The sequence below is a fragment of the Schistocerca cancellata genome, chromosome 2 (assembly GCF_023864275.1).
Source record: "Schistocerca cancellata isolate TAMUIC-IGC-003103 chromosome 2, iqSchCanc2.1, whole genome shotgun sequence".
Taxonomy (NCBI): domain Eukaryota; kingdom Metazoa; phylum Arthropoda; class Insecta; order Orthoptera; family Acrididae; genus Schistocerca; species Schistocerca cancellata.
In genome coordinates, this window is record NC_064627.1 from 5,925,381 (window position 1) to 5,952,701 (window position 27,321).

General features: G+C 40.9%; 1 protein-coding gene across 1 annotated transcript in view; it reads right to left on the reverse strand.

Moving 5' to 3' along the window:
- The window catches only part of LOC126161293 (thiamine transporter 1-like), a 709,947-nt gene that overhangs the window by 315,641 nt on the left and 366,985 nt on the right, over positions 1-27,321 (reverse strand). Inside the window, exon 3 of the mRNA XM_049917032.1 lies at positions 24,362-24,532. Within this exon, the coding sequence (XP_049772989.1) occupies positions 24,362-24,532 (171 nt within the window). The remainder of the gene's footprint in view (positions 1-24,361; positions 24,533-27,321) is intronic.

A 27,321-nucleotide genomic window follows, 5' to 3' on the forward strand; every position in this document is an offset into this window, starting at 1 on the left:
AAGACGAAAGGATGTGGGTTTTAAGGAAGAGGGTAAGGAGTCATTCCAGTCCCGGGAGCGGAAAGACTTACCTTAGGGGGAAAAAAGGACGCGTATACACTCGCACACACACACATATCCATCCACACATATAGAGACACAAGCAGACATATTTAAAGACAAAGACTTTGGGCAGAGATGTCAGTCGAGGCAGAAGTGCAGAGGCAAAGATGTTGTTGAATGACAGGTGAGGTATGAGTGGCGGCAACTTGAACTTAGCGGAGATTGAGGCCTGGTGGATAACGGGAAGAGAGGATATATTGAAGAGTAAGTTCCCATCTCCGGAGTTCGGATAGGTTGGTGTTAGTAGGAAGTATCCAGATAACCCGGACGGTGTAACACTGTGCCAAGATGTGCTGGTCGTGCACCAAGGCATGTTTGGCCACAGGGTGATCCTCATTACCAACAAACACTGTCTGCCTGTGTCCATTCATGCGAATGGACAGTTTGTTGCTGGTCATTCCCACATAGAATGCATCACAGTGTAGGCAGGTCAGTTGGTAGATCACGTGGGTGCTTTCACACGTGGCTCTGCCTTTGATTGTGTACACCTTCCGGGTTACAGGACTGGAGTAGGTGGTGGTGGGAGGGTGCATGGGACAGGTTTTACACCGGGGGCGGTTACAAGGGTAGGAGCCAGAGGGTAGGGAAGGTGGTTTGGGGATTTCATAGGGCTACCCTCTGGCTATTCAGAGCATCCTCCTACAGGCCAACCGCCAATTAGAACAGCATGCCACCCTTCACCTCAAAAAAATATCCAATCTCCTGGTTTCCCACCTCCGGAAAGGCAACTCACTCACCCTTCACAACCTTTCCAGCAAACCTCAACCACCTCTCATCGCACACAAACCCAGTCTCTCCCATCTACTCAATCTCCCACTTCCAGCTCCACTCCCTCCAAAACCTCAAAATTCCGATCAACACAATCTGGCACCACAACACCCTAATTCAGTAGTTAACCTTTCCTCCAAACCTCTCTCCCAATCCGAAACCTCTGTCCTATCCAAAGGCCTCACCTTCAGCCCCACTCCCAGATTCAACCAAACAGCCCTCGTCAAAGATTTACTGTCCTACACTCGTACTCTCTGCTGGAAGTATCACTTTGCCACGAAGAAAAATGATCCTAATCCTACCCCTAATGATCCAACTCCCCGAGACACTATCCAAATTGAACCCTGCCTGGAACAGTTCCGTCCTCCGTCACAGCGGGACCCACCTCCTCTTCCTCAAAATCACCCTCTCCAAACTTCCCGGAATTTCTGACTTCCAGCCTTGCCTCTCAATCCTTCTTAAAAAACCTTAATCCTACTCCCAACATCACCACTGCTGAAGCCCAGGCTATCCGTGATCTGAAGGCTGACCGGTCCATCGTCATTCTTCCGGCGGACAAGGGTTCCACGACCGTGGTACTTGATCGTCGGGAGTACGTGGCTGAGGGACTGCGTCAGCTTTCAGACAACACCACATACAAAGTTTGCCAAGGTAATCCCATTCCTGAGGTCCAGGCAGAGCTTCAAGGAATCCTCAGATCCTTAGGCCCCCTACAAAACCTTTCACCTGACTCCATCAACCTCCTGACCCCACCGACACCCCGCACCCCTTCCTTCTACCTTCTCCCTAAAATTCACAAACCCAATCATCCCGGCCGCCCCATTGTAGCTGGTTACCAAGCCCCCACAGAACGTATCTCTGCCTACGTGGATCAACACCTTCAACCCATTACATGCAGTCTCCCATCCTTCATCAAAGACACCAACCACTTTCTCGAACGCCTGGAATCCTTACCCAGTCCGTTACCCCCAGAAACCATCCTTGTAACCATTGATGCCACTTCCTTATACACAAATATCCCGCACGTCCAGGGCCTCGCTGCGATGGAGCACTTCCTTTCACGCCGATCGCCTGCCACCCTACCTAAAACCTCTTTCCTCATTACCTTAGCCAGCTTCATCCTGACCCACAACTTCTTCACTTTTGAAAACCAGACATACCAACAATTAAAGGGAACAGCCATGGGTACCAGGATGGCCCCCTCGTACGCCAACCTATTCATGGGTCGCTTAGAGGAAGCCTTCTGGGTTACCCAGGCCTGCCAACCCAAAGTTTGGTACAGATTTATTGATGACATCTTCATGATCTGGACTCACAGTGAAGAAGAACTCCAGAATTTCCTCTCCAACCTCAACTCCTTTGGTTCCATCAGATTCACCTGGTCCTACTCCAAATCCCATGCCACTTTCCTTGATGTTGACCTTCACCTGTCCAATGGGCAGCTTCACACGTCCGTCCACATCAAACCCACCAACAAGCAACAGTACCTCCATTACGACAGCTGCCACCCATTCCACATCAAACGGTCCCTTCCCTACAGCCTAGGTCTTCGTGGCAAACGAATCTGCTCCAGTCCGGAATCCCTGAGGCATTACACCAACAACCTGACAACAGCTTTCGCATCCCGCAACTACCCTCCCGACCTGGTACAGAAGCAAATAACCAGAGCCACTTCCTCATCCTCTCAAACCCAGAACCTCCCACAGAAGAACCACAAAAGTGCCCCACTTGTGACAGGATACTTTCCGGGACTGGATCAGATTCTGAATGTGGCTCTCCAGCAGGGATACAACTTCCTCAAATCCTGCCCTGAAATGAGATCCATCCTTCATGAAATCCTCCCCACTCCACCAAGAGTGTCTTTCCGCCGTCCACCTAACCTTCGTAACCTCTTGGTTCATCCCTATGAAATCCCCAAACCACCTTCCCTACCCTCTGGCTCCTACCCTTGTAACCGCCCCCGGTGTAAAACCTGTCCCATGCACCCTCCCACCACCACCTACTCCAGTCCTGTAACCCGGAAGGTGTACACAATCAAAGGCAGAGCCACGTGTGAAAGCACCCACGTGATCTACCAACTGACCTGCCTACACTGTGATGCATTCTATGTGGGAATGACCAGCAACAAACTGTCCATTCGCATGAATGGACACAGGCAGACAGTGTTTGTTGGTAATGAGGATCACCCTGTGGCTAAACATGCCTTGGTGCACGGCCAGCACATCTTGGCACAGTGTTACACCGTCCGGGTTATCTGGATACTTCCCACTAACACCAACCTGTCAGAACTCCGGAGATGGGAACTTGCCCTTCAGCATATCCTCTCTTCTCGCTATCCGCCAGGCCTCAATCTCCGCTAATTTCTAATTTCAATCTGCCGCCGCTCATACCTCACCTGTCTTTCAACATCATCTTTGCCTCTGTACTTCCGTCCCGACTGACCTCTCTGCCCAAACTCTTTGCCTTTACAAATGTCTGCTTGTGTCTGTGTATGTGTGGATGGATATGTGTGTGTGTGCGAGTGTATACCTGTCTTTTTTTCCCCCTAAGGTAAGTCTTTCCGCTCCCGGGATTGGAATGACTCCTTACCCTCTCCCTTAAAACCCATATCCTTTTGTCTTTCCTTCTCCTTCCCTCTTTCCTGACGAGGCAACCGTTGGTTGCGAAAGCTTGGATTTTGTGTGTATGTTTGTGTTTGTTTGTGTGTCTGTCGACCTGCCAGCACTTTCATTTGGTAAGTCACATCATCTTTGTTTTTAAATATATTTTTCCTTCGTGGAATGTTTCCTTCTATTATAACTATATATATATATATATATATATATATATATATAATAGAGGGAAACATTCCACGTGGGAAAAAAAAAAATATATATACAAATGTCTGCTTGTGTCTGTGTATATGCGGATGGATATGTGTGTGTGTGCGAGTGTATACCTGTTCTTTTTTCCCCCCTAAGGTAAGTCTTTCCGCTCCCGGGATTGGAATGACTCCTTACCCTCTCCCTTAAAACCCATATCCTTTTGTCTTTCCTTCTCCTTCCCTCTTTCCTGACGAGGCAACCGTTGGTTGCGAAAGCTAGAATTTTGTGTGTATGTTTGTGTTTAATTGTGTGTCTATCGACCTGCCAGCGCTTTTGTTTGGTAAGTCTCATCATCTTTCTTTTTAAATATATTTTTCCCACGTGGAATGTTTCCCTCTATTTTATATATATATATATATATATATATATATATATATATATATATATAGTTATAATAGAAGGAAACATTCATGAAGGAAAAATATTTTTCCTTCATGGAATGTTTCCTTCTGTTATAACCATATCATTAATTTGAACCCAACAATTACGTTTGTTATTGTCGCCTTTGCATTTCGAAATCTTTCCTGTCGTCTTATTTCTCTTTTTTCTCTTTATTTTCTCTTTCTGTTTTTACCAGTAGTTTCACTTTGTATTCACCTTCCCCTTTTACCGTAATCTACTATACAATTTTATCCCGCCTATATGTGCTCAACAATACGTAACCCACTTCTCAACCATAACCAAAAAAAATTTTATTTTCCGCTTTCAACACTACCGCTGCTATAAAATCCACCGTTTCTAGTTCAATAACAGCTGCTTTCACGTATTTAACAACCATTTCGGCTAGTTCTGATAACATTAACTTTATTTCCACTTCCGTTTTTCGCACATCACTGATCATTTTAGCCGCTCTCCACAGGTTTTAACGTCATTATTTCTACAATTGTTAGCCCCATTTTCGCAATCTTTCACCACAACACCACTCCTTTAATACGTTTTTTCGAAATTTTCTCGAAATTTTCCCGAATTTCTCCGTCCTTTAACGTGATTTAGCGGCAACACAACCACCTAACCTTTTTGCACATCGCTGTCTACCAACACAAGTTCACCACAGGATCAACTTAACCAACACTTTTTCGCCTTTTTCCATACCAGATCTCCAATTGCTTTCTAGTTCACCTTCATCTCCCCCCATATATTTCTATCTTTCTTTTTCATTCCAACCTCATGTTAAACTTTCCACCTTCTAATACCATGTCACCCTCACAACACCCCCACAACGACCCCATTAAGTTTTATTTACATTCCCTCCGCAAACATGCCTTCACCCTAGCCAGATTACGCTCACATATTTTATTTTCTCAGGCTTGTCTGACATTTGGCATAACCCCCAAAGGCCTCACACTTAAAGTTCCCATCTCTGGCTGCAACCCTTCTTTCCATCACTCCCTATACCAGTTTCCCTCTTTCCTGATGAGGCAACAGTTTGTTGCGAAAGCTTGAATTTTGTGTGTATGTTTGTGTTCGTTTGTGTGTCTATCGACCTGCCAGCACTTTCATTTGGTAAGTCACATCATCTTTGTTTTTAGGTGTGTATATATATATATATATATATATATATATATATATATAAAGCTTTTGACATTATCAACCACGCTTTTGAGAAAACGGCTGTTAGATATGGCGTACCACAAGGCTCAGTACTGGGATCCATACTGTTTCTGTTATTTTTGATGACATAAACATGAAGCTTACTTCAGGGCATACTACACGATTTGCAGGTGACTCAAGTATTCTGGTAACAGGCACAGACAAAGCTGACCATGATCAAAAGTTTAAACCACTTATGTCATCACTGAGCATATGGTTCAGTAAGAATAATCTCACAAAAAATGTGCAAAAACAATGTACATAAGTTTCAGCCTCTCATCTCAAAAGTGAGAAATCTCTGACTTGCTCCTAAAGAACCAAGTTATATACCAAGAGCTCACGATGAAATGGTGCATTGGTTTGGGGACCTAAGAATGCACACTTAGGGGAAGGAAACCTGCCTCACCATGCTCAGGATGTCTCGTACTGTTGAATGTCAGGAGAAAGGTGTCAGATTTTACAAGACCTCCAGCCACCCTCTTGATGATGTTTTGCACATCGACTATGCCTTCTGGAGCCCACTCACTTTCAATTCCTACTCACCAATATATGCCAGATGCCTGCATGTCACAACACCTTCGCTGTAATTCAAGATGGTATGTAGCTCAGTTTTGAGGCAGATTCTCCTAGGCTTTCAGCTTTCTGGAGGTTCTTAACTTGTTGGGGACTAGAAGTTTCTAACAATGGTGTCCCATTATGCAACTGCTTAACTGATTTTTAAGTGCCAGCAATCCCTCAAAGACTTCTTGATTATAGAAAGTTGAATCTTTCTTGAACTTTTCCTCTTTCCTTTTCACTACTAAAAACACATTCTGATTACTATCATGAGTTCTGTTACAAGACCCAAAACTTTTAAAATTAACTCCTGTGTCAGGAGAACAGGCTACTTGATCTTGTTTGGATTATTGTACATATTAGTGGCCTACCCTTACTGCTGGGAGGAGGAGGAGGAGATAATTTCAAGGATTTCATCATGGTCCCACGAGCAGCCAGGAAAATAAAAGTCTACCTAGACAGAGCCTGACATGTCCAGATAAGCCTTATACAACTGAGGTGCAGCAGGTTCCCCTGAGTTTGCCCAATAATGACTGTTCCACCTTAACAGCCATGTATCTCATTGGCACACAGCACATCTTGAGATTTAGGATTTTCTTTTACAGAGGCTTTTACCATCCTTGTGATCCAGGCAGTAAGCCAAGATCCCTGTTTCCTGTGACAGCATCGCACTGCTGCACTGCACAGTAGTTGCTGAAGCACATGAAGAGCTTACAGTGACAGAAGACTGTCAATACTTACTGGCCCCAGCTCAGGAACCATGGGGTTGCCAAACCTCTACCCAACAAATGAGTGTGTGTAGTTTTTAGACCAATGATGATAATGTATAATTAGTTTTTGATGGCACAATTCCTTTGATGAAATGTTCTAAATTTATAATTCCCTAAAACTGTGTACTTTTTAAAGTTCAAGCCTACTAGAAATTATTTGTTTTAGGATTAAAGTGTGTTATTTGAAAGGCCTCCTCCTCTTCTTCTGGATATGAAGTAGTATGTTCTGACCTAGCCAAATTTTAAAGTGTTATGTGGTGTTCAAAATAACAGTTTATTCATATGCGCCTCTTTATAAGGCCAACCATTACTGTGAAGGATGCATTCTACAGTGAGTCTGTAGTGGAGTAACACCTATGTCTGCCTATATGGAAAATTCATCACTGTCAGGCTGGTTGATACATTAAACCAAAATGTGTACAGTGTTCATGACATGTTTCATGTCCTGCTTCCTGCTGCTTATTAATCTGTGATTCAGTGAATAATAAATAATTAATTTGGGTGTGAACTTGTAGTTATTCTCATTGCCAGTGTTAATCTTCAATAATAAACTGTGGCAATAGTGTTAGTTCATGAATAATGTTGCTGATGAAAACTGATACTTACTGTGCACGTTGTGCTATATGTTCACTAGCACAGAAGGCTAGTGTATTGAGTGACCTATTAAGTGACTGTTTTGACTCATAATTTACCACAGGAAGACATTTATGATTAATTGTCAGTGGTAAGTTACTGCACTCTAGCTATTTTGTAGAATATCAGTCATGTGTAGTATTTAGCTATCTGTTTATCTGTTCTGAGCTGAACTGAAGTGTAAGAGACCCAAACTGGCCATAAGAAATAGCTTCGATCACACTGAAGTGTCATAAAAGAGTATGAAAAACAAGTTCTGTTGTGGACTACTTTATTGACAATACCCTACTTTCAATACCAATTTTCAGCCAGTTTTCAAAGGAGGCCCAGCTTGTTGTGACTCGCCGATCTTTCAAAGTGCCGCCGTGCAGTTACGCGCATCCTCTACATGCGGCGCTGTCTGCCAGCCGAGCAGCAGCACCACCTAAGCGGCCAGCCAGCGAGCGCCCGCTAGACTTGGACTCAGTTATGATTTGACTGTTAAAGTGTACACACGTCTTAATCTGTTTACTTGATCTGTGACTTTCATGTATTGCGTCTTCCTTGAAATATATTTGTTCAGATTGAAGTTATAACAATTGGCGATGAGGTAGTGATTTTTCTTTTCCATCGTTGACCCACGTGTTTCCATGGCTACTTTAGAGCAACTATTGCAAGGTCTCATAGAACAGCAAATGCCTCTCACAAATGTGATTCATGATTTCGTCACGGTGTCAAACACGGGGCATCTCTCATCGTTCTCTCTACCTCCTTTTCCTCCTTACGACAAGACGGTGAAACACTGGTCTGATTACGAAAAACGTCTTCGACAGCACTTCTTGGCATTTCATGTCGCGGACGAACAAACATGTAAGTCTCTGTTCCTTTCATGGATTTCACCTCAAATGTATCGGTTGTTGTCACAATTGGCTCCTTTGGAAGATCCTGCGTCTTTGTCCTTTGCTGAAATGTGCTCACTTCTGTCTGTCTATTTTCAAAAGCAAACGCATGTGGTAGCCTCTCGTGTTGCCTTTTATCATTGTAAAAAACAACCGAATCAATCCTATCATGCTTGGGCTGCTGAACTTCACGGCCTCAGTAGAAAGTGTCAGTTTGTTACTGAAGTTCACAAAGAATCCTATGCCGATTCCATGGTACAGGATGCTATTATCCGATCAGCGCCCAACAAAGAAGTTAGGCAATGTGCCCTTCAGTTGGCAAATTCAACTCTAGATGAAGTCCTATCCATCGCTCAGTCTTTTGAAATTTCTCGCGCCACTGGAGTGCAAATAGAGGCATGGGGCGACGTCGGGGAAATACAACCTCTGTGCGATGGTGACGAAGCGGGTGGCGTGTCCCCACCGGCCGATGTGGCCGCAGTAGACTCCCAAGCGCAGCCTCGGCCGAACCATAAACAAACCTCTAAGAAGCTGCAGCAAAACCCATGGCAACTTCCTTCATGTTCGCAGTGTTTTATGAAACATTCATAAGAAGATTGTCCACACCATTGGGCCGTGTGTCACAAATACAAAAAAAGGGTCATGTGTCATCCCTTTGCAAATTTGACCACATACATGATGTTCATGCACATGACGCAGATTCTGATTCTGTGTTGTCTGTCAATTGTACTTCTTACCTTTCAGGGAAGTTATTCGTTGTTGTTGTGGTCTTCAGTTCTGAGACTGGTTTGATGCAGCTCTCCATGCTAATCTATCCTGTGCAAGCTCCTTCATCTCCTAGTACCTATTGCAACCTACATCCTTCTGAATCTGCTTAGTGTATTCATCTCTTGGTCTCCCTCTACGATTTTTACCCTCCACACTGCCCTCCAATGCTAAATTTGTGATCCCTTGATGCCACAGGACATGTCCTACTAACCGATCCCTTCTTCTAGTCAAGTTGTCCCACAAATGTCTCTTCTCCCCAATCCTATTCAATACCTCCTCATTAGTTACGTGAACTACCCACCTAAGCTTCAACATACTTCTGTAGCACCACATTTCGAAAGCTTCTATTCTCTTCTTGTTCAAACTATTTACCGTCCAGGTTTCACTTCCATACATGGCTACACTCCATACAAATACTTTCAGAAATGACTTCCTGACACTTAAATCTATACTCGATGTCAACAAATTTCTCTTCTTCAGAAACGCTTTCCTTGCCATTGCCAGTCTACATTTGATATCCTCTCTACTTCGACCATCATCAGTTATTTTGCTCCCCAAATAGCAAAACTCCTTTACTACTTCAAGTGTTTCATTTCCTAATCTAATTCCCTCAGTATCACCCCGACTTAATTTGACTACATTCCACTATCCTCGTTTTGCTTTTGTTGATGTTCATCTTATATCCTCCTTTCAAGATACTGTCCATTCCATTCAACTGCTCTTCCAAGTCCTTTGCTGTCTCTGACAGAATTACAATGTCATCGGCGGACCTCAAAGTTTTTATGTCTTCTTCACGGATTTTAATACCTACTCCGAATTTTTCTTTTGTTTCCTTTACTGATTGCTCAATATGCAGATTGAATAACATTGGGGAGAGGCTACAACACTGTCTCACTCCCTTCCCAACCACTGCTTCCCTTTCATGCCCCTCGACTCTTATACTGCCATCTGGGTTCTGTGCAAATTGTAAATAGCCTTTCGAACCCTGCATTTTACCCCTGCCACCTTTAGAATTTGAAAGAGAGTATTCCAGTCAACATTGTCAAATGCTTTCTCTAAGTCTACAAATGCTAGAAACATAGATTTGCCTTTCCTTAACCTTCCTTCTAAGATAAGTCATGAGGTCAGTATTGCCGCACGTGTTCCAACATTTCTACGGAATCCAAACTTACCTTCCCCGAGGTCTGCTTCTAGCAGTTTTTCCATTCATCTGTAAATAATTTGCGTTAGTATTTTGCAGCTGTGACTTATTAAACTGATTGTTCAGTAATTTTCACATCTGTCAACACCTGCTTTTTTTTGGGATTGGAATTATTATATTCTTCTTGAAGTCTGAGGGCATATTGCCTGTCTCGTACATCTTGCTCACCAGATGGTAGACTTTTGTCAGGACTGGCTCTCCCAAGGCCATCAGTAGTTCTAATGGAATGTTGTCTACTCCCGGGGCCTTGTTTCGACTCCGGTCTTTCAGTGTTCTGTCAAACTCTTCACGCAGTATCCTATCTCCCATTTCATCTTCATCTACATCCTCTTCCATTTCCATAATATTGTCCTCAAGTACATCATCCATATATAGACCCTCTATGTACTCCTTCCACCTTTCTGCTTTCCCCTCTTTGCTTAGAACTGGATTTCCATCTGAGCTCTTGATATTCATATAAGTGGCTCTCTTTTCTCCAAAGGTATCTTTAATTTTCCTGTAGGCAGTATCTATCTTACCCCTAGTGAGATAAGCCTCTACATCCTTACATTTGTCCTCTAGCCATGCCTGCTTAGGATTTTGCACTTCCTGTCGATCTCATTTTTGAGACGTTTGTATTCCTTTTTGCCTGCTTCATTTACTGCATTTTTATATTTTCTCCTTTCATCAATTAAATTCAATATTTCTTCTGTTACCCAAGGATTTCTACTAGCCCTTGTCTTTTTACCTACTTGATCCTCTGCTGCCTTCACTACTTCATCCCTCAGAGCTACCAATTCTTCTTTTACTGTATTTCTTTCCCCCATTCCTGTCAATTGTTCCCTTATGCTCTCCCTGAAACTCTGCACAACCTCTGGTTTAGTCAGTTTATCCAGGTCCTATCTCCTTAAATTCCCACCTTTTCCCAGTTTCTTCAGTTTTAATCTACAGTTTATAACCAATAGATTATGGTCAGAGTCCACATCTGCCCCTGGAAATGCCCTACAATTTAAAACCTGGTTCCTAAATCTCTGTCTTACCATTATATAATCTATCTGATACCTTTTAGTATCTCCAGGATTCTTCCATTATACAAGCTTCTTTTATGATTCTTGAACCAAGTGTTAGCTATGATTAAGTTATGCTCTGTGCAAAATTCTCCCAGGTGGCCTCCTCTTTCATTTCTTATGCCCAATCCATATTCACCTACTACGTTTCCTTCTCTCCCTTTTCCTACTGTCGAATTCCAGTCACCCATGACTATTACATTTTTGTCTCCCTTCAGTACCTGAATAATTTCTTTTATCTCATCATAAATTTCTTCAATTTCTTCGTCATCTGCAGAGCTAGTTGGCATATAAACTTGTACTACTGTAGTAAGCATGGGCTTCATGTCTATCTTGGCCACTATAACACGTTCACTATGCTGTTTGTAGTAGCTTACCCACACTCCTATTTTTTTATTCATTATTAAACCTACTCCTGCATTACCCCTATTTGATTTTGTATTTATAACCCTGTATTCACCTGACCAGAAGTCTCGGTCCTCCTGCCACCAAACTTCACTAATTCCCACTATATCTAACTTTAACCTATCCATTTCCATTTTTAAATTTTATAACCTACCTGCCCGATTAAGGGATCTGACATTCCACACTCCGATCCATAGAATGCCAGTTTTCTTTCTCCTGAATACGACGTCCTCCTGAGTAGTCCCTGCCTGGAGATCCAAATGGGGGACTATTTTACCTCAGGAATATTTTACCCAAGAGGACGCCATCATCATTTAACCATACAGTAAAGCTGCTTGCCCTCGGGAAAAATTACAGCTGTAGTTTCCCCTTGCTTTCAGCCGTTCGCAGTACCACAACAGCAAGGCCGTTTTGGTTAGTGTTACAAGGCCAGATCAGTCAATCATCCAGACTGTTGCCCCTGCAACTACTGAAAAGGCTGCTGCCCCTCTTCAGGAACCACACGTTTGTCTGGCCTCTCAACAGATACCCCTCCGTTGTGGTTGCACCTACGGTAAACGCAAGCCTCCCCACCAATGGCAAGGTTCATGGTTCATGGGGGGTGGGGGGGTGGGTGGTGGGGGGGTGGGGTGGGGGGGCAGTAATTCCTCACTGACCAAATACATTACATGGTCAAGATGTTCACATGCAGGTGGATACTGGTTCTGCTGCCACTACCATCTATTCTCAGACGTATCTTGAGCTGGGTTCTCCAATCCTGTCACCTATCACTAGGCAATTACGGACTTACAATAAACAGAAGATTTCTCTCTTGGGACAATTCGATGCTGAGGTATCTTACAAATCTGTCATTCACACTGTTCCCATATTTCTGGTCGACCATAGTAACATGGAGAATCTTTTTGGTTTCGATATCTTTTGCATTTTTGGGTTCTCCATAGATGACTCTGTCAATATCGTCTCTGATGCTATTCCTTATGCTAAACTGGATTCCTTGTCGATGACATTTTCATCCCTTTTTTCACCTGGGTTAGGCCATGCACACGAGTTTGAAGCTCATATCATGCTCAAACCCACTGCTCGGCTTAAGTATTTTCGGGCTCGGCCCATTCCTGTGGCCCTTCGTGATCAAGTCAAATGGGAGCTGGATTGTCTCACTGCTTCAGGGGTCTTGCTTCCTGTCACTTCCAGTGAGTGGTCCTCTCTTATCATTGTCATTGCTAAGCCAAATGGTGATATTCATCTTTGTGGCAATTTCAAAGCCACTGTAAATGCTCAATGCCTTATCGACACTTACCCTATGCCTCGACCTGAAGAATTGTTCACTAAACTTGCTGGAGGCCAGTATTTTTCTAAACTTGACCTGTCAGAAGCTTATCATTAACTTCCTCTTGACGCTGCTTCCCGGCAGTTTCTGGTCCTTAACACACCTTTCGGCCTCTATCAATACCAAAGATTACCATTCGGGGTTGCCAGCGCCCACACTCTCTTTCAGTGATTCTTGAACAATTATTGTTCACTATCCCTGGGTGTATAAATTACCAGGATGACATTGTTGTCACTGGCTCCACCACTGACGAAAATCTTCAAAATGGCCCCACACTTTTTCATGTCTTACAGACTGCAGGTCTTCAGAGTAATCTTCAGAAATCCAAATTTCTTCAGGCATCTATCACATATAAGCAGCATAAACATTGAATGACTGAACAGTGGAAAAATGTTGTGTGGAGTGACAAATCATGATACCCAATGTGGCAATCTGGTGGCAGGGTGTAGGTATGGTGAATGCCCAGTGAACATCATCTGCCGGAGTGTGTAGTGCCAACAGTAAGATTTGGAGACAATAGTGCTATGATGTGGTCATAATTCGCATGGCACTACCACAGCACAGGCCTACACTGATGTTTCAAGCACCTTCTTGCTTCCCATTGTTGAAGAGCAATTCGGGGATGGTGATTGCATCTTTCAACAGCCTTGAGCACTTGTTCATAATGCACTGGCTGTAGAGGAGAAGTTACATGACAATAACATCCCTGTAATGGACTACCCTGTACAGATTCCTGGCCTGAATCCTACAGACACCTTTGGGATGATTTGGAATGCTGAATTTGTGCCAGGTCTCACCGACTGACGTTGATACCTCTACTCAGTGCAGCACTCTGTGAAGAATGGGCTGCCATCCCCTAGAAAACTTCCAGTGCCTGACTGAATGTATGCTTGCAACAAGAGTGGAAGCTGTCACCAAGGCTAAGTGTGGGCCAACACCATATTGAATTCCAGCATTACCTATCGAGGGCGCCACGAACTTTTAGGTTGTTTCTAGCCAGGTGCCCGGATAATTTTGATCACATAACTTTTGATCACATAGTGTATGTGCCTAGCAAGAGGATAGAGGGTGTAAAAGACCTACCATGGTTTAACAACAAAATTTGGTGAATGCTGAAGAAGCAGAGGCTGTTGCACTCTCTGTTCAAAAGAGAATGCATAAATGACAACAAGGGAAGGTTAGCAGCAATTTGTGCATCTGTGTAAGGATCTTTGCACAAAGCATACAACTACCACCATCACACCTTAGCAAAAGATCTGGCACAGAACCCAAGAAAATTCTGGTTATATGTAAAATCACCATGCAGGTCTAAGACTTCCATTCAGTCCCTTGTTGACCAGTCTGATGTGGCAGTTGAAGACAGCAAAACAAAAGCTGAAGATTTAAATTTCACATTCAAGAAATCTTACACACAGGAGAATTGTACAAACATACCATCATTTGACCATTGGACTGACTCCCATATGGATGACATACAGGCACAGAGAAACAGCTGAAAGATTTGAAAGCATACAAATCATCATGTCCAGATTGAATCCCAGTTCAATTGTATGACGAGTACTCTACAGCACTGGATGCCTACTTAGCTTGCATATATTATGAATCTCTTGCCCAGCACAAAGTCCCAAGCGACTGGAAAAAGGGGGCATGAACTCCAGTATATAAGAAAGGTAAATGAATAGACATACAAAATTACAGACAAATATCCCTAACTTCTGTTTGCTGCAGAATCCTTGAACATATTCTCAGTTCAGTCATAGTAAATATTTTTGAGACAGACAAACTTTTGTCCACGAATCAGCATTGTTTTAGAAAGCATCATTCATGTAAAACTCAACTTACCCTTTTCTCACAAAATATACTGAGAACAATTAAACAATGGAAAATCCAGGATGGAATGTAACAATATTATGAGAAAGAAAGTTGCTACTCACCATATAGCAGAGATGCTGAGTCGCAGATAGGCACAACGAAATTATAGCTTTCGGCCCTTAAGGCCTTCGTCAACAATTGACACACACACACACACACACACACATACGTGAGAGAGAGAGAGAGAGAGAGAGAGAGAGAGAGAGAGAGAGAGAGTGTGTGTGTCAATTGTTGACGAAGACCTTAAGGGCCGAAAGCTATAATTGTGAGTGTCATCATTGTGCCTATCTGCGACTCAGTATCTCTGCTATATGGTGAGTAGCAACTTTCCTTCTCATAAAAATATACTTAGAACTATGGATGAAGGGCAACAGGAAGATTCCATACTTCTAGATTTCTGGAAAGCATTTGACACAGTGCCCCATTGCAGGCAGTTAAAAAAGGTACAAGAAAATGGAATAAGTTCACAGATACGTGAGTGGCTCAAAAACTTCTTAAGTAATAGAACCCAGTATGTTGTCCTTGATGGCAATTGTTCATCTGAGACATGGCTATCATCAGGAGTGCCCCCAGGGAAGTGTGATAGGATCGCTGTTGTTCTCTTGGTACGTAAATGATTTGGGGGACAGCCAGGGCAGCAATCTGCAGTTGCTTGATGTTGATGCTGGGGTGTATGGTAAGAAACCAAAGTTGAGTGACTTTAGGAAGATAAAGATTACTTAGACAAAATTTCTTTGATGTATGGCAGCTAGCCCTAAATGTGGAAAAATGTAAGTTAATGTGGATGAGTAGGAAGATAAATCCTGTAATGTTCGGATACAGTATTACTACTGTCCTGCATGACACAGGCTAGTGGTTTAAATACCTGGGCACAATGTTGCAAAGCAATATGAGGTTGAACGAGCCTGTGAGAACTGTGGCAAGGAAAGTGAATGGCTGACTCCAGTTTATTGGGAGAATTTTAGGAAAGACTGATTCACCTTTAAAGGTGATTACATATAGGACACTGGTGTGACCAATACTCGAGTAGTGCTCGAGTGTTTGGGAACCGTACCAAGCTGCATTAAAGAAAGACGTCGAAGCCATTCAGAGGCTGGCTGCTAGATGTGTTACCAGAGGTTGGAACAACACTTAAGTGTTATGGAGATGCTTCAGGAACTCAGATGAGAATCCCTGGAGGGAAAGTGACATTCTTTTCAAGAAACACTGTTGAGAAAATTTAGAGAACTGGCACTTGAAGCTGACTGCCAAACGATTCTACTGCTGCCAATATACAATGCGTGTAAGGACCATAAAGATAAGATATGAGAAATTAGGACTCATATGGAAGAATATAGACTGTCGTTTTTTCCTGGCTATATTTATGAGTGGAACAGGAAAGGAAATTTCTAGTTGTTGTTGTTGTTGTTGTTGTTGTTGTTGTTGTTGTGGTCTTCAGTCCTGAGACTGGTTTGATGCAGCTCTCCATGCTACCCTATCCTGTGCAAGTTTCTTCATCTCCCAGTACATACTGCAACATACATCATTCTGAATCTGCTTAGTGTATTCATCTCTTGGTCTCCCTCTACAATTTTTACCCTCCACGCTGCCCTCCAATGCTAAATTTGTGGTCCCTTGATGCCTCAGAACATGTCCTACCAACCGGTCCCTTCTTCTCGTAAAGTTGTGCCACAAACTCCTCTTCTCCCCAATTCTATTCAATACCTCCTCATTATTTATGTGATCTACCCATCTAATCTTCAGCATTCTTCTGTAGCACCACATTTCGAAAGCTTCTATTCTCTTCCTGTCTACACTGTTTATCATCCATGTTACACTTCCATACATGGCTACACTCCATACAAATACTTTCAGAAATGACTTCCTGGGACTTAAATCTATACTCGATGTTAACAAATTTCTCTTCTTCAGAAACTCTTTCCTTGCCATTGCCAGTCTACATTTTATATCCTCTCTACTTCGACCGCCATCAGTTATTTTGCTCCCCAAATAGCAAAACTCCTTTACTACTTTAAGTGTCTCATTTCCTAACCTAATTCCCTCAGCATCACCCGACTTAATTTGACTACATTCCATTATCCTCGTTTTGCTTTTGTTGATGTTCATCTTATATCCTCCTTTCAAGATACTTCCCATTTCGTTCAACTGCCCTTCCAAGTCCTTTGCTGTCTCTGACAGAATTACAATGCCATCAGCGAACCTCAAAGTTTTTATTTCTTCTTCGCGGATTTTAATACCTACTCCAAATTTTTCCTTTGTTTCCTTTACTGCTTGCTCAATATGCAGATTGAATAACATTGGGGAGAGGCTACAAAACTGCCTCACTCCCTTCCCAACCACTGCTTCCCTATCGTGCCCCTCGACTCGTATAACTGCCATCTGGTTTCTGTACAAATTGTAAATAGCCTTTTGCTCCCTGTATTTTACCCCTGCCACCTTTAGAATTTGAAAGAGAGTATTCCAGTCAACATTGTCAAAAGCTTTCTCTAAGTCTACAAATGCTAGAAACATAGGTTTGCCTTTCCTTAATCTTTCTTCTAAGATAAGTCGTAAGGTCAGTATTGCCTCCCATGTTCCAGTATTTCTACGGAATCCAAACTGATCTTCCCCGAGGTCGGCTTCTACCAGTTTTTCCATTCGTCTGTAAAGAATTCTTGTTAGTATTTTGCAGCTGTGACTTATTAAGCTGATAAATTTCTAGTAGTGATACAGGATACCCTCTGCAATGCACCATACAGTGGCTTGTAGAGTATCTATCTGGATGTAGATCATGAAACATACCAAGTGTGATGCTCTGCTATCCCAGTGGAGTGATCCAGTTCCAGCAGGACCATTCCCTGGTTCACACGAGTTGAATTGTGGAGCAATAATTTTTGTAATGGACTAGCTTGGAACCGGTGGACTGCCCCATTTGAGAGCCAAATGTAAAACCCATTGAAAATTTGTGGGCCAAAATGAAGCATCACATGAACTTACAGTAGCCGACACTAGCACCACAGTCACCAACCGTGGATCTAGTGCTGGATACATGGGAGAGTTTTGCAATTGATGAGACATATTACCTTAGGATAACTGCTTCCATGGCTTGTCAGATGAGGCTGGTAATTGGTGCCAATTGTGGATGGACCTCAGACTAGCCTCATCCCTGATGTGAATCTTTCCTTGTCTCGCGTATCTCCTCTTTATATTAGAGTATTTGATATAATTGTATGTTTGTTATAGGAAATCTATGTGAAATGTTTGCACTTGAAATTTTTTATTGAATTTGTGCTACTTAACACTTAAAACATGTAAATTTTAAATAAGTCAATTTGAATTGAAATATAAATGATGTCCTATTATGAGGCAGCCAGAGGAAACACTTAATATCAAGCAATATAAGAACAGGAAAACTATAAAATAATAATATTCTCTTCCTTACTCTAACTTTTTCTGCATTTACTGTGGAAAAGAACTGCAGTAAAGCACATCAAACTCTTTTTCAAGTCAACATTCTTTGACAGCAGAAGAACAGCAATCCTTGCATTGTATTCATTTCTGTGTTAGTCTTCACAGAAATAACCACTGCAGAATATGCATCCTTTATCTTCAGAATTCACATCTAAAGCATTGTACTCAATTAAATTTTTATCCAGATCAAATGATTGGAAGACTTTTCTTTTTTTCTTCTTTTTTTTCCTTTTTCAAGATTGTAACTTTCAAATCCGTCTCCTTTGATTCCAAACAAGTTTTTTCTCTTGGAATTATACCAAATGGCCCCTGTATGAAGATGTTAGCTACCTAACAAATTGATTTTGCTATAATTGATGGCTCTTTATGTGGCTTGGCGATGTTGCGAGCTTTGCAGATATCATTTGTACTTACATTTACTCCATTTTATGCAACTTTTAAGTCAAACTTCTGGTAAATTGCAATGTCTATGCCTCTAAGTATAAGCCTGTTACACAGGAAGAGTCCCATTTTCCAGAAGCTGCTTATAGGATTTTCCAATGTTACTGCTCTCAAATAGGACTCTTCAAATGACTTCACCTGTATTATTTGCTCACCAGGTTTCTATTTCTTGGGAATAAAGTGATTTAAACAGTCCCATGAATTCTGAAAAAGAGGCTATATTTTATATGTGGAACATTGGGGTTAACACATGATGCTGAACGGTTTTATTTTGGGTCATCTACCACACAAAACTGATATGACGAGGTAAACACATGATGCTGACATGGTTTTATTTTGCTTCTTCTACCACACAAACCTGATATGACGACCATCTGGTATTAGCACACCAGGATCATCACCAGATGTCTTCACAAAGTTAACAAAATTGTCAAACCACTCACTAAAACTATGAGTCTACAGTGGCAAACTGAAGTTACCCTAATATGAGACGGCATATCCTAACATGCTATACTGTCACATTTTAGGACAGCCATGGTACTGCAGTTATAAACAATCCATCGATAACATGTTATTTAGACCCATTATGTTCAATAGTTGAACTTATTTTTCCCAGAATATTTGTAATTTTATTTCAAGACCAAAATTTATGAGCTCACTGTTAAATATTTACTTACTCAATTTCATTTCAATGATTTTGTCTACTGCATCTGCTATCCCATTCTGACTGCTACTTCTGTCTGTGAATAATTTTATGCATACAGATAAAACGTTCTCTGCAGAAACTTAATTTGGACCTGATTGGTTTCTAAATTGAAAGTAACAGTGAATTTAGTGTTCCCAAATGATGGGACAGAACAATTGCTGTTGAGCTTGTGCTTACATTTGAGTGCGTAGTTTGAAAAAAAAATTACCAGTTTCATTTCTGTGAAAGAATTGGATAATTATTTGATTAGTTACTATCTGCTGCATTTCAAATATGACTTTCATAAAAGGTAAGATTTTGTTAGAAGTCTGTCTGATCTAAAATCACTTACTCATCAAAGTAACAACACTCTCTCATCCTTATAGAATGAATGGCTTTGAAAAAACTTGAATGAACTTTGCTTAAAATTTTGTAATACTGTTTTTGATAGCTCATACTCTATTAACTCTCTTAAAGACTACATGCTGTAGGTATGAAGAAAAGAGAACCTACCAAGAAATGCTATTGGCACTTTCCACAATGTGGACATAGGAAAAAAGTCCAGATGGTGAAACCAGTATATGATTCAATGACCAGGTAGTTTGACTACAAGCTACTTGTGCAGAGATGCCAACACCTACTTCCGACTGCATCTAGCACTGTTTGAAAATTCCCATTACAGAGTTCTAGGACTTGTAGAGGGGTGGGGGTACATAATATTTTGAATAGGAACCCATATCCAGAAATGTAACATTTCCATTCTATGATGGTTTCAATTCAGCTGCGTAACGTGTTCGTGTCTGGTGAGAGCAAGAGAAAAGTCTCAGAACAGCTTGTCCTGGTATGTAATAGGGTTGACAGGATAACATGTATTATACCCATTCTTGGAAGCTGTGCCACTAAACGGCCATCAGGAAATGTGGTTTCAGCATGATGGTGCACAACACCTCATTTCTCATGTACAGTTTAGAGATATCTCCACACACAATGTGGTGAAAGATGGATAGGTCAAGGTGGTACAACCATGTTGCAGCCATGACTGCCACATTTACTTCCTGTAGGATTTTTCGCAAAGTTTAATTTATTAGACTACTGTAGAGATAGAGGAAGATTTGCTGGCATGTGTTCTGGCTGCTATGCTAGAAACTGAAGAGACACTAGGTTTGAGGGAGAATGTACACCAAATATGCCTCAAAGGTACAATGTTTATAGCAACGTTGGTGGTTTCCACATCATGTCAGTGGTATAACGCAGCAGAACTGTTCTGCACATACAGTACGCTGGGTTCTTTATTGTTTTAGAGTAATGTATGCACATAATGTTTAACTGACAATACAAATAAATGTGCTTCAATGATAAATGGATGTTTCATTACACTTCCTTTTGAATTTTTTCCTAATATTGTAGTTTGTAACAGCTAAATCAGTTCCTCAAGCAGAAGAGGACAATTTTAACATATGAATTGAAACTGTCATAGAATGGAAATTGTAATTTCTTGACATGGGTTCCTATTCAAAATATTATGTACTCTCATTCCCCTCTACAAGTCTACAAGTTAGTAATGGGAATTCCCGAACACACTGTATAGTATGTCTTGCTTATATGATAATACATTGCCGCTATAATCCAAAATGTGCATTAATGGGGAAAAAGTGTTGCCACAATTTGTAACTTCTACTTGTCATGACTGGTTTCTTTCAAATTTGCGGTATAAACGGGGCTTGGCCAGAAATTAAAGGGAAATAAATGTAAGCTCCAGGTGGCCAAGTGTTTAGGGAAAAAACAGGCAGCGCGAGACATGAGCCACTTATGTTAGAATAGTTTCTAAGCAGTGCTTGGTCCAGTGCAAAGGTTTCAGAGCAGTAATGCAAGGCTCATGAGGTTGAGATCCCATGCAGAAACTTTTTTTTAACTTTTATGCTACTTGTACTGCAAATAAACTGAAATAATGCTCAATATACTGCATTTACTGATATTTCCATTAAAGGTATGAAAAGAAGAGGCATAGGAAAATTTGGGATTGCTAAAAAATTTCCAGGAAGGGATTGTAACACATACACGAGAACTTCTTATATAGAATTAGATACTTTTCTTATTTTACAGTTGATGATTTACATGTACTGGGATGATATTGATCATAAAAAAGGGGGCGTTATCATTTGTGTGCATGTGCCAAGGGCTGCTCAAAGGTCAAAATGAGACTAACAGAATATGAAGTCCTGTATGCCACAATTACTACTCCTTCTCAAAAAATTTTTTGCATAGTTCTTGTGCATGATATAAGTGCAGTCCTTTCTGGGAAATTATTTGCAATTCCAAATTCTATTTTGCCTACACTAATAAATACAATATATTGAGCATTATTTCGATTTATTGCAGTGTAAGTAATGCAAAAATTAAAAAGGAAAAAAAAGTTTACCCAAAGGGTCTCAATCGTCCCCTCCCCCCGCTCTCCTGGTCCTTAGATTTTCATTCTATACACTTCCTGTTTGCTATCTGCTGCCTAAAACTATGCTAACTGAAATGGCCCATGTCTCACCTGACCTACGTTGAAAATGCTATTTTTCCTAAACTCTTGGTCCTCAGCAGCTCCTACTTCTGTCACCTTCATTTCTGAATAAGCCCTGCAAATACCAAAAATTAGGACAAAATCAGTGACGGTGAACAGGCACGCTCCTCTTGTTGGTTATTTTTTATGTGAACAGTTTTGTTTTGCCGACTGTACACATGTTCAGTTGTCTCTGTACAATTTAGTATCCCTGTCACGAAGCATTCTTAACTAGTAAAATTCATAAAGCTCAAAAGGATGAGATTAACCTTACGACATATTTCTTAAATGAAATGTGAAGCCAAGATTTTACATCAAAACTTTAGCATTTAAGTCTCCTCCAATATGTTCAGCAGCTGAATAAAGTACCTTCAGATTTACCATTTTGTTAAATTGTATTGAATTGCATACCCTCCTGTCTCTTCACACAACTGAAACATTCGCTGGTATTTGTGCTTATCAGTTAAATAAACTCCATACTATAAAATTTTAAAAAATATGTATGTTAACTCTTTTGTTAGCTTACTATTAAGGGAGATAAAGAAGACTATCTAAGTAAAATCATACACAACTTCCTAAAAATAATGAAAAATATTGTTAATGTTGATTAACCGAACATGGAGACAGTATTCAAGCAGACAAGTACCCGAGTGATCCAGGCGAAACTATACATGCTACGAGGTACGTCCACAAAGTAAGTCCTGTTTGGTTACATAAAACAAATGTGTACAGATACAGGAAAAATATTTATTGTACAAAAATCTACAACTGTTAAACTACTTTTCTACATAGCTTCCTAAATTTTGTAGGCGCTTGTCATAGTGTGGCACAAGTTTTTGTATGCCTTCTTCATTGAAGGTTGTCTCCTGTGTATTCAACCATGTGGTAACAAGTTCTTTCAGGTTGTCATCATTGTTGAAGTGTTGACCGCCAAGGACAGATTTTAAGTGTAAGAAGAGATGAAGGTCACTAGGAGCGAGGTCCGGGCTGTACGGAGGATGATCGAACACGTCCCAGTGAAATTCCCATAAGAGTTGGGCATTATTGTGGAAAAAAACAAAACATTTTGACAGTAATCCTTGGCCCTAGTTTTGTATTGCGCGATGCAATTTCTTAACAGTCTCGCAGTAACCGTGTGCATTGATTGATTGGCCTTGTGGTAAGAAATCAACCAGGTAAATGCCTTTTCTGTCCCAAAAAATGGTGCACATGACTTTTTGAGGTGTCAAGATTTGCTTAGGCTCAACATTCATTTGGGATGAAGTGTGCCTCTACTCCCCTGACTAAGATTTTGTTTCAGTGGTGTCATACAATACCTAAGTTTCATCCCCCGTGACTATCCGAAAAGAAAACCATCGCCTTCATCATTGCTGCGTGTCAAAAACTGAAGTGCACTGCCCATCTGTTGTTTTCTGTGTTGTTCAGTAAGAACTTTGTGTACCCAATGTGAGCAAAGTTCTCGAAATTTCAGTTTTTCAGTAACAATTTCACGAATTAGTGATCGTGAGATTTGCGGAACTTCCATAGCAAGGGCACTAAGTGTAAACTTATGGTTGTGCTTAATCTTCTCTTCAATTGTGTGAACCAGTTTATCAGTAACCACAGATGGGCGTCCACTTCATTCTTCATTGTGCACTTGATCACATCCTCCATTGAACAGTCTGACCCATCTTCTAACCATTGAATCACTCATAGCATTGTGTCTGTAAACCTCACAGATTTGTGAATGACTTTCCTTTGGTTTAACTTTCTTTGCATTTAGAAAACAAATCACATATCTGATTTCACACATGGCAACATTTTCAATTATGGCTGACATTATAAATAAGCACTACAAAGCATTAGTCAGCAGCAGTGATCTGAAACTTGTGTACATGTCTTCTCCTCGAGTCAGAGTAACTTCCGTGCATGCTCGGAACTGCAATCGTAGTGCTGCCGCAGATAGAAATAGAAATGGAACTTACTTTGTGGATGACCCTCATATTATCAACTGTTCCAGTGTTCATTTCAATACTGAGCAAGGTGGCATAGTGGTTAGCCAAACGCACTCACACTTCAGAGGACAATGGTTCAAGTTTGCATCTAGCCATGCAGATTCAGGTTTTCCATGCTTTCTGTAAATCTTTCAAGGCAAATGTCATGATGATTCCTTTGAAAATGGCACTGCCAATTTCCTTCCCCTTCCTTACCTAATCCAGGCTTGTACTGTGTCTCTATAACCTCGTCTAGGCTACATTAAACTCTAATCTTTGTTTCTCATTTTTGTCCATTGCATTAATCTGTATATGCACACAGAATGATCTGTAAGTTTAACGCTTATTACAGCATTAGAATTTTTTTTAAAAAAAGAAAAAAGTCCACAAAATCATGAGCCTTGATATAACTGACACACATCAAAGAATATTCACAGCTCTTATACATTATATATATATATATAAATGTAAACAGTGAGGTTAACCTGCATCAATGGGATGGTCTTTCCCCATGTCAGGACACTCCATGTGGCAATTCCCGTCAACCCAGTTAAAATTATCACTGGTTTGTATCTCAGTCCATCTGTCACAAGGAAGATCACAATTAAAACTGCCAAATAAGAATATGTGCCTACAGCATATATTTCTTGATTGACCTGGAAAAAAAAAAAAAAAGAAATCACTGATAATCGAATGTTAAGCTCATTTATATGCTACATGTTTTAAAATAGAAAAGAGATTAAGGAAATGAAAATGACGGAGAAGGCAGTGGTTGTGCAACTGTCACTCAGTCTACAACACTATTTACCATATTTAAACACATCAGCTTCATACTTTCATCTCAATAACAATATCTGGTAGGGTACCGACGTAAAAAAAAAAAAAAAAAAAAAATCTTGTTCATGAATTCTCAGATATAAACGCACAAAAACTGACATACAGAATGGTAATTATTATTAGTATTCTCATGTCAGAAACAAAAGTTTTGCAGTTAACAAACATCACATTACATAAAATTTGAACACAACTTTGCCACTTCTAGTGCATTCTCCAAGGCCCATCTATGCATGAACTTGGACACATATGACACCATTGAAGCAAATGTTCAACTGCCTAATCATCTCCACAGCTGCACTTGACATTATCTTCATTGTCATAGCCTTATCTTGCCATTATAACCCTGGATTCCTTGTCATAAACAGGTGGTAGAGTTTCAGATACTTACCAGAAAATGGGTCTCTTAGCTTTCCACAAATGGATATTACATCTGTGCCAAAGATTATGTCTGATGTGCTGAGAAAGCTCTTCCTGGATTTCAGTCTTTGCCCAAGCATTTCATATTCATGTAATGGATAAGTTACCTCCTGCTTCATTTTCTTCTTTTCCTTAATCAAAGCTATTTCTCTTCAAACATAAGATGGAGCTATTCCTGCCAGATGGTAAGGCTGCAAGGTTGGAGTAGATCATAAATTGCCTGTTATACAGTAAGTCTACTTGTGTCATTGAGGGCAACATCCACCTGCCTAGTGTGACTTTAGTTAAATAAAACAGGACAGGTGCTCAGTGCAATAGAATAACACAGTGTCACTGCAGAAATTCAAATTGTTTTGGCCTGATTACTCCATTGTGAGCCAGCCTGTTTTTTTAAAGAGATTGTTCCTGGTGGAAACTTTCAACTTAGTATTCATGCAATGCTTCTTGTAAGTAAGAGAGCCCTGACAATCAGTCCTAAGTACTTTGCGTACCACATTGTTACACTTCAACTCACACTCACACTACCTTTAATTTCTGACTGACTTCCGAGTTTCTTAAATGGAAAGTACATACTTATGTCTTACAGGATTTTGTATCAAGCTGGTTTGCACTGTAGTATCTTCAATGGATTCAAAGTGAGATAAGAGTGAGATGATCAGCACACAAGAAACTCCTGACATTGGGAGATATAGGTTGGTCACTGAAGAGGCCTGAGACCAATTCATTTCCCTGAGGAAGACAATTCTTCCCTAACCTTGCAGTGAGAAACCTGTTTAAGTTAAAGTGCAAATAAAAAACAAATGGATCAGAATAAAAAAGCTGCATTAGCTTGAATGATATCTACACAGTATGAATTTTTCACTGTTTAAACAACCCATCACTCAAGTTGTGTCCCTCAATGTACTGTTGAATTCAGCTTCAGAAGTTCTGTATCACTCTGATGAGTATTTCTTGGGGACTATGATCAGTTTCTTCCCATATGCCATTTTTTTAGACTAGCAAAGTCACAAGCTGGTATTGGAACACCTCAGCCTTAAGATGCGCCCAAAGAAAAAAAAAATCACAGGGTGTAAAGTCCAGTGATCTTACTGGCCAGGCAACGTTGCCACATAGAGAAATTAAGCATTTGGGAAACACCTATCCCAGCACTTGAAGGAAATTTGAGATGTATGAGTACTGAATCCATCCTGCTGCAACCATTCAATCTGCAGCACATTGAGTCTTGGTGCAAAAAAGTGTCGATCATGTGAATGTATTGTTGAGATTTTACTTTCAGAGTAGTACCATCAACTTCAAAACAGTAAGAAACAATTATCTCAATTTTTCCAATGACACTCAATACAACAGCATAGTTATAATATAGTGGTATTTATTTCTATGTGTAAATTGATGGTGGAGGAGGGGGGGGGGGGGGAGAGAGAAAAGGAAGGGGAAGGGGCTGTTGATGTCAGCTGTATTGATCAAGACTTGTGCAGAATCAGCAGAATCAGATAGCCTATGCATTTGTGGTAAACACTGTGTCTTGGTGCCACAAGGGGTTAATGCAACTGCCTAGTAAGCAGGAGACACCAGGTTCAAATTCCAGTTCAGTTCATATTTTCAATCATCACCGCTGACTCCAAGAAAGGACCCCAACACAGTTCACATCAATAATCCCCTTCCCCCACATCCACCTCCAATTTACAGGTAATGTATCACAGCTGCAGATTCTGCATGCTGTCTGTTCTTTTGAACATGTCAGAAAGAACAAATACCATGCATTCATATTTAATAGTAGTTTTGTAGTGCCCCCAGAATTTTACGAAAGTCTGAAGACACTTGTGTTCCAGCCGTTTCGAACACTTGTTATTTTAAAGCAGGGTGTAAGGATGAGCATGGGATACTGCACCCATTTATTGTTTGTGCAGGCCAAACTGGAAGGGAGATAATTCGTCGTCGCTGGCAAGTGTTCTGCACAACCAACTAAGAATAAAAAAATACGGCCCGGAAGTTCCGTGGCTGGCTGCAAAGAGTAATTTAGCATTGTGTTGTTAAAAAACAAATGGAGAGACTCGAAATAGGGACTGTTTATTAGATGCTGAACAGCTGTTGAGAGTATGTGGACTGGATGTGGATCTTCAGCCACGATAAAAGCTTATATATTAATTGTGTTCAAAAATGTGTAATTAAATGATTCTGGGTGCCCGGTAAT